At 32.5% G+C, this 9526-nt stretch overlaps 1 protein-coding gene across 1 annotated transcript; it reads left to right on the top strand.

Moving 5' to 3' along the window:
• The first annotated feature begins 82 nt into the window (after positions 1-82).
• LOC140054416 (uncharacterized) lies at positions 83-9252 on the top strand. The gene is made up of 5 exons (XM_072099392.1): positions 83-234; positions 5384-5527; positions 6199-6283; positions 6743-6786; positions 8008-9252. Exons 1-5 carry the CDS (start codon positions 171-173, stop codon positions 8202-8204), a joined length of 534 nt encoding a protein of 177 aa, XP_071955493.1. The 5' UTR covers positions 83-170; the 3' UTR covers positions 8205-9252.
• The last annotated feature ends 274 nt before the right edge of the window (positions 9253-9526 follow it).

Here is a 9526-nt window from a genome sequence, read left to right as displayed (position 1 = left end):
ACGCCCTCTCTAGACTCATTATTGACTAACTTTTTACTGTTTTTGTTTACGAACCCACTGAGTTTCTCAGACTAACTGTAAAGTCCGTAGGCGTAAAAAGTACATAATCAACAACTTGTGAAGTTATAGTACTGTCGTACAGTAGAGTTGTGAACGTTGTGAAGTTTAACATGCTCGCCATATCCACCCTTGTGGGACTGGGTCTCCTTAGTGTATGTGCTGCTCAACAACAAGGTAGGTATGGTTTAATCAGTAATATAGGCATTCATTACTAGTATTTAATCCCAGATGTCAGTCAACATTTTTAGTTTTATTTACAGTTTATTTTGTTATTTCAATTTTGATCTGTATGTTTTCATGTTATGTTTGTTTTATTGGTTTTCCACACACAAATAAATACAATCACATGATAGTATAGTATTCAATAACTGAAATAACAAAATCAGGATAAGGTGGTGTGTGGATCGAGGCCAAAATAAGTTTTTTAAACAAACTTTAAGTCATGGCTACCGGTTAAAATTAAAATAAGTTTAAATGGTGATGCCGCATTTTGTCATCTGTTGCATGCTCTTGATTTTAAAGAACATCGTCCTCTTTCTAGACATTTATTTTGTATTTTTGTATTCACAATATTTATTTCTGGCCTAGTTTTTTAATTAGAGCCTAGTATCACCATTTTGAAGCAAAGAAAGGTAACGTGATGTTTTCTACAAACAATTTTGTGATTTGTATATCTTCTTCCAAAAATATTATAATTTATAATAAATAGTGTTATATTATAAAACCAAATTAATTTGTGTTCATAGACGTAAGAAAGTTATTTTTATTTTCCCAATGATATTCTGTGAATTTTTAATGATATGAATGTTCACAAAAACGATAACTTGGGTTAAATTAATAAGACATTGATATATACACTGCGGGGTTTGTGTTTTTTAAATAAAAAGTGTGGGTAGGCCCTACATAAACTCATAGTATACATATTGCTTCTCAACATTTGTATAAATTAATCATTTAAAGTGGATAAAGAATATATTTAAAAAATTGTTCCTCTTTGTACCTATCCTCTTCCACATCCCTCAACTTAATGTTATATACAAAACACAAATTGAATTTATTTATATGAGTCCAAATCAACAATTTGGACTCACTTTGTGACAAGTTTTTCTTTCGGAAGAATTCACCATGTTGCTAATTTTAGTACTTGCCTACATAAATAATCGTGTCATTTATTCCTTTCTGTAAACGACAATGTATTAAAGTCCTGTGGTAGGCCTACGTACATTAACAGTTTCAGTCGCGTGATTGCAACGCGACTCTACAGCTCATCATGTCGGTCGGTTGGTCGGTCGGTCGTTTGGTCGGTAAACACTAACTCAAACTTGAGAACGCGACTGGCCTTGTTTTACGCTGAAATTACTGTGTATTCGAGAAGCATCATTGTGGGAACGACCTAGATGGTACGCGATCGAAGCGAGCGTACTATTTAGTTATATGTAATTATGTTATTTTCCATGGACCAGCGATTCAAAAAAAAAAATTGAATTGAAAACGCATTAGTAGCCCTATTCCATTCAATATTACAATGTATACAGCGATTTCATCCAAAACGTCCGTACATTCCATATTGAATTATTCGTTGATGGACTTCTGCTTTCTATTAATTTTTTAAATAATGATGAACAGGCAACAGAGGCCTCTTTGAAACAACAACAAAGAATCTATCGAAACTTGACATTGCATCTCAATACATAGCGTGAATACATTTTAGTACACCTGTTACAAAATGAGAGCAGACCTAATCGACAATGATACACACAATGTATGTGACTATGTAATACCGTAAGTTAATTAATACACAACTAAGCAGAGACAATACAGATATAATGCATTAAGAAAGCATAGTAGTTGTGTTACGCGAAACATCAAAAGTAGAACAACGACAGTAGAAATTATAAGCCAGCACAAATTGAATAACAAAGTTAGTAGGCCTAGACATGATATCGTGTATTATAAACGACTCAAGTACAAATGAATTCAATTCAATACCGTAGTGAATATTCGGAAGTTACTAATTAACAAATCTGTTGCAGGCCATACTAAACATAAAATAATCATCTTTTTTCAGTCACAAAAATTAAGACTATAAACAACATCACTTTGAATGACTTGCCACCGTGTGTTTTTAGGGAAAGGAACAGAGTAGGCCTATATAAGGCCCGTTGAACAAATTCGAACAGCATCACGTGTGTGTAAAACACGCATTCAATTATTTTAACAGCGTTAAAAATGTTTTCATTATTGAATAAGAAAACATTCTTAATCCGTATCACCAGATAATTAGTCAATTGCAAAAAAAAGTCAATATAAATGCTAAAAACATCCCTATTTAATATTATTGCTTCTTGTGTATAAACCATAACATTCCTGTTTTGTAAAAAATATATTTAATATAATTATAAATAATATAATTATTATAAATGATTAACAGTTCAATAATTTCAGTTGGTTTGTTAAAAAACATTAGCTTTTATATTTCCTGTTTGTAAGTGAATTAATAAAATATTAATAATATAACCACGGTTAATTGTGATCAAAGAAAATTATGTCCATTACATTAGGCTTATCATATACACGACAAGAGACGGTAGGCTACGAAGCATGTGCCTCTTCCAAAAAGTGAAGGTTTGGTTCTTACTATAAAACAAAAACTTTCAAGAAGTAAAATTGTGTTTGTATATAGGCCTAGGCCTAATTTTAATTATTATTATTTTGTTCTTTGTATTTCAGCTACGTTCTTATAAAAAATGTGTTCTTATAAAGATAAAATTGTATAATAGACATGCTCTCTTCTCTCAAGATGCTCTAATAGTGAAGTAATTCCCTGGTTACACAGCATAGTAGTATTAGGCCTAATCAGAATGTACGCCCAAACCAGAGGGTGTAATTGCACTCCTCACTGACCAAACGGTTATAGACTGCCTCATACAAAAAAGGTTATTTCTCATTCAACTTACCATGAAGTCACATAACTAGGGCTGTATAAAACGTGATATTTTAGAAAATAGCTATAACCTGTTTCTCTCCAACAAACTGAATAACATTTTCAATATGACCTGTAATTGACCCAAATAATGATTTGTACTTCCTCTGCGCAACCACTATCAACTCGTTTTATTTAGTAATTAAAATATTGATTAAATGTTATGAACAAATAATTTAATTTTTCGACTAATATTCATTCAGGAACTTTTCCTGAAATTATTATTCAGTAACTCAAGGTCTATACTGACAAACACGTAGAGTTGCAGTTGTTTCAAATAATTAAAAAATCAATTACGCGTGGTTCTCCAAACACACACAGTTACTAGGTGTAATATAAGCATGATAAACAACGAATACATTGAAAACATTTGTGTTTATTCATTATATTAATATTAAATTAACGAGGTAACGAGGGAAAAAATAAAAAAATAGTTTATTTTTTAGTTTATTTTTACAGTGTTTTTCGAAATATGATTTCATAAAGTTTAAGTTGAAACCGTTTTGCTCAAATGCCAAAGACTTCTTGATATTTGTTTTTCTAACCTGTTTTTCCTTTCAGGCTTCCTTTGTAGAGTTGCTTTTTTTTGTGTGTTTCTTCTAACAAATCCAACAAGTCTCTTCAATTCTTTCCATTTGAGAATCTAACCATGTGTGCGTAATTGCACTATACCCTTATTTAGCTGATTAGAAGGAGATCTTAGTCACAGATAGCAGACCATCATCAGTAAAACATTGTATTTACATTTCAATATAAGTATGACATAATTATAAATTATAGGGGAAAGACTTTTGAGAAAATTATATAATTGTTTAACTGAAATATAACTACAATTCCATCATGCTCTTGTTATTTCAGTCTAGACCGACAGAGTTTTGTATCAAACTTGACAACTACATTGACTGTTTAAAAACATTTTTAAAGTACTATAGTATTGTGTTTTGTACCTAGGTGAATTCCTATGGGCCATAGCTATACTGTTATAACAACGATAGGAAGTTATTGAATTAATGCGTAATTTAATCAGTATTAGGATATACGTGCCGATTGTCATAATAGTGCGCTTTAACATTTATTTCACAGACCCTTTATTGCCAAGGTAAAAATTAAATTAAGTTTTCATATTGTTTTCATTGTTTCTTATTCTGCTACTGATTTTGATATAGACATGTAACCGTTTTATGGGCTAATAAAATAAGGACGTTTTTACCAAAAACTATAATTTCCAACATTTACTGATGCCTCTCTAAAACCAAGTTTTAATCTATCGTTGTTAAGAACATCACGGAAAGTAGTGAATTATATACAAGTATTTTCTAATAAATGTTTCTGAATAAGCCTTTAATGTTTAACCCTAACCCTATTCTGGTTATTGTTGTCTTGATTTTGTAGTACAATGAGTGTTGGAAAGCACATCCAGATATATAAGTGGAAATAAACCGTCTTATGTACATTTTTGTTGATTATAACCTATACATTAACAAGATTTTAGTCGAAAGTACTTTTCTTGACTATACTCCTTTCAAAGAAGGAGTTATTGACATACATTATGCGACGAATCATCGTTAAGAATCTGTATATCAATGTTAGATCACACATCAAAATAAATTTGGTAATGTGTGTAAACACTTCTGATACTGCTAAATCACTACTACATAATAACTAATTTAATAATATTGATGATGAATTGTAGTTGTCTAATAGTTTGATAATTAACCGGAATTCAAGAAAGCAACTTATCAGTGTCTCAGCAAATTATACTTATCCTTTGGGATTGACTCGATTTATGAGTTCTAAATTTCTAAATTATCCATATTTTGTGAAAACGGCGGTTTTCACAATTATGTGACCAGTCTAGCAGGATCCAATCAATTTCAGTTGAAATGCTGGCAAACGTTAACTCGTCATTTAAAAATAATGTTCACGAATTAAATCGATAAAATTAATATTCAATTTGAGTTGCCTGAAACATTAAGTTATCTTTTTAGAAAATTCAAATCAACATAATATAACTTGACTTTACTAAGATAATATCCTGTAAATAAACATAGGCCTAATTAGTAAGCATATCCCAAGTTAAATGCCACTGATGACACAGACACTCTTACAAATCACAACAAAACAAGCAAGTAGACTACAATGAAGAAAATCGAACGACTAAATTGGTGTTTATACAAAAAAGACAATTAGAACTGTAGTAGCGAATGTCGAGATATGCCTCAATATGATAGATGCAAAATGACAACGGCAACGCCTTTTTTGTGATGTCAATGATAATTTTAAACTGTCTTATGATGACAACATACATCGCAATTTTTTTAATCATTTTCTTCATTTTAGTGGAATGTTTTATACCATGCAGTTTGTCGTATCACCCGGTATGTGCGCTCGATGGTGTCACATACAGCAACATGTGTATGTTTCATAATCATCGCAGATGTATTAATTCAAACTTGGCTGTACATCATAGGGGAGTATGTGGAGGTAATGAACAAGATGCATGACATGTCACACCCAAAACCGGAGCAAAATGATAACTTTTTAAGGATAATTTTTAACTAAAATATTTTTTTTTATTGATATTGGTAATTGACATCTATTTTCTCTTCCCTGTGAGTTAACTTACGAGCCAATTGTTACAAATTCACTTGGAAAGTGAATTTGAACAACTAACCGTATAATTAACAATCTTTACTAAAAACTTGGAAAGTCCACAGACAGTAAGTTTTTTTTGTATTTTGTCAAATTACTTCGTTTTTGTTTAACTCGTCTCTCTAAGTTATTAAATTAAAGTTATCCATCCACATCCACATCCACAGAACGAACTAGGCATAACATTTGTTGTATTTGTTAATAAGAGGCCCCTTGAAGCTACGGTGGTTCCATCTTGTAAGGCGCCTCTGTGTAAAATACTGAATAAAAAAAACAAGGCATAATTTTATTGTCAAATTTAATTAACATGTCACAGTATCAACAAAGCAATGATTACCATTATCCCATTTACAATGGCTGTCCGCTGACCAGTTCCACCACAGATATCGAACGTATGTGGACTTACCGACAATATTCATGTTTGATTTGCGAAAACCAAGTAATCATGAATACCTCTGTTGTATTTTTATGGTATTTTTGCCGATTCCTTTAATTCTATTTAGCAAGCCGAGACTGTTACGACAATGAAGATGGAAAATGGTGGAAGTACAATGAGAGAAAGGAGAACTGGAGGACATGCAAAGAATGGTAAAAGTCCATATTTTTGTTTCTGCTTTTAATTAGCATTTCCATTAATAATATAATTCCAATTAAAATTTTACCTTAAATAACTTATTTTGATCCTAATCTGTGGGAGTCAAGCTTTAAATAATATAACACATTTGTTTCGATTACCGTCACCGTCCGATATTCATATTCGGAATTAATGCAAAATATCAATGGTTCAAATTTGTGTAGACTTTTTACGCTATATATATTATGTTTGCTGTTATTCTTTAGATAAAAACACACATCTGAAGGGTAATTGATATGATAAACTCAATTTCTTATCATTATTCTATCTTGGAAATATATTACGATTGCTGATAGATCCAAGTTTGTGTCACTTTGGATAATGAATTTAGTATTTTTCATTCAACAAAACATCTTCCTAAAATATATAATGGTTTTTTTAAAATTATTATTTTGTTTTACTTTAAATTACAGTACGTGTGTCGGCAAAGTGTGGGCTTGTTCACAGTGTACTCCAGGTTAGTAATGGATTTGGATTCAATTCAATAATTATTGACATTTTAGTAGTGGCCGAGTGGTTAAGACAGCGGCGTAATATACGTAGCTATAACATCGACAATTAGATTCGAGACCAACTGCTGGCAGCATAGTTCTGGTGATAGAACGAGTCTTCTCGTGTGCACCTTCCGACACGAGTAGGGACCCCCGTTTTAGCTCGCACAGCCACTGTCGTGGACAGACAAGAGGGCCAATTGGCAGCATGATGTGACTTTTAGGGGATAAGCATGTACGGATCTGGATGGAAATCATTGTAAATTTAATGTTAAAATGATTTGAATCTACAAACTGTACTTTATTTGTACTTTCTCTATCATTTAATATACGTGACAATAGCACAAACGATCACAGAGGAAAGCATTGTCATTTTCACAATACTGACGATAAGACATTCTACGTGACTTATGATTAAAGGAAACACACTTACAACATTTATGCTTTGCTGAGTAAGTGATATATGGGATCATTAGTGTTTTCCTTAATAATCCAGTTTTGGACCACATACAAACGCAACATTAAACCAAACCACTACTCTTTCCGAAAGTTGCACAGGGGTTCTTTAAAGCGTGGTTCCAACTAGCGACGCAACGCAAGGACGTAACGCAACGCAAGTGAATTGACCAATCACAAGCGATGGCTTATTCGCTTGTGATTTTGCTAACTTCGCTTGTCATTGGTTAAAACGCTTGCGTTGCGTTTACGTCCTTGCGTTACGTTCTAGTGGGAACCAAGCTTTATACTGTCTATAACTTCGCTTGTCATTGGTTAAAACGCTTGCGTTGCGTTTACGTCCTTGCGGTACGTTCTAGTGCGAACCAAGGTAAGTACACACGAGCCAGATGTGTACACTGGGTTTTAAGGCCTTATTTGAGAACTAGAATAGTCATGGTCGAGAAGTGTTTTGAACATGTGCCGATATTATGGCTGTAGTTTACAGTGTGCCCACGTACGCTTGGTGACAACTCAACTGTCTAGGGATACTCCCGATTATTATTTCTTCAAACCAGGGAAGTATGAAATTATTAATTGTAATTTACTCCCTTGTTTAAACATTACCCAAAAACACAAACATTTCCAACACACAACGCCCCTCCACTCCAGAAATTCACAGGGAATCAAAATACCTGACAAAACAGTTTCGTATTTTTAAATATGTATATATTATTACTTTTGTTTCAAAGGTAAGACGTTTTGTCCGGAACGATCATGTCCATGGCCTTGTTACTATGGATACCGCGTGGAAACAAACGGATGCCAGAGTTGTGATTGTATGCCACGTAAATACTGGTATCTTGCCGTAAAGGGAAACAATCATTACGACTGGACATACGCTTATTATTATAGACGTCGAAATAGCAGGAGGTGGAACAGGAACTAACCGGTTTCAGAAGAGGTGTTAGCCAAGAAAAGAAGTAGTTATCGTATCAATTTATCAGGATGATACGCAATGAGCATTTCTATCAGGCAACAATATAGGACTTAACAGCTTTACAAAAATCTGAGGGCAAAAAATGCATAAAAGTCATTAATTATTTAGAGATTATACAAAATTTGTCCACAGTATACGGTTTCTCTGCTATAACTATTTGGCCTCATGTGGGCTTTGATCGAGTAGCTTTGGTATTATTTTGAGGAAGGTGGGACAGGGGGAGGATTTAACTCTACGCACGTAGAAACTTAGTGACGTGCCAGTTTTTTTAAACTAATAATCCAATATATTTGTTTTTAATAAAAATATAGGCCTAGGTCTAATGATATTTAGATTACATTAAAAATTATGGCCACTCACTCATTGCTTAAACTGCAGCAAATTAAAGTTTTGAATTGTTGTTCAGTTCAACTAATTTAAGAGTTAAGATATTAATAATCAATCGTTTTCGGTTGATTATTTTTGTCTATGAACCGAGGATTTGTTGTTGTAATGTTACTAATCAGTATGTTTTTATGATTTTTAACTCATTTTAATGAAAAATAGAATAAGAATTGAATAGATTTAAATTGACGCAATGCATGTTGTTTTGTTTTGATCATTTTATGCAAATCCTTTTTTCATAGATGGCGCTCTACCTGGTTGTAGTCAATTACTGTAGTTTGTCAAAGTGTTTGAGAACAAAAACAGGAAATAATGTTTGTTTGTTAACCTTGTAAGACAACTTTTATTGAATGAAACGTGACGGAAAGGGTACACTTATGTTTGTTAGTAATACAATAAAAACTTGATTGTACTCAATTAATAAAAACTTGATTGTACTCAATTAATAAAAACTTGATTGTACTCAATTAATAAAAACTTGATTGTACTCAATTAATAAAAACTTGATTGTACTCAATTAATAAAAACTTGATTGTACTCAATTAATAAAAACTTGATTGTACTCAATTAATAAAAACTTGATTGTACTCAATTAATAAAAACTTGATTGTACTTGCCAATAAAGGTATATTCTTTCATTGTTTGATACTCGTAATTTATTTCCGCATGTTTATTGTCGGTGAGTTTAAGGTGCTTTTAGGCCTACTGGACAGAAATTTAAAAAAATGCATGAGATTCGGGCATAAGTCACACAAACAAGAAACCCTAGTCAGTAAAATAATGATCAGTTCACAAACAACGCCCTGTGGTTTGTGGGACCATTTCCACAAACCACCAATATAATTTCTCAAGACCTCTTGTGTGAGAAGACGGGGGCGGTTTATCTA

The sequence above is a fragment of the Antedon mediterranea genome, chromosome 7 (genome assembly GCF_964355755.1).
Source record: "Antedon mediterranea chromosome 7, ecAntMedi1.1, whole genome shotgun sequence".
Taxonomy (NCBI): Eukaryota; Metazoa; Echinodermata; class Crinoidea; order Comatulida; family Antedonidae; genus Antedon; species Antedon mediterranea.
The sequence above is the reverse complement of the archived record's forward strand: the minus strand, read 5'-3'. Positions and strand labels throughout refer to the sequence as shown.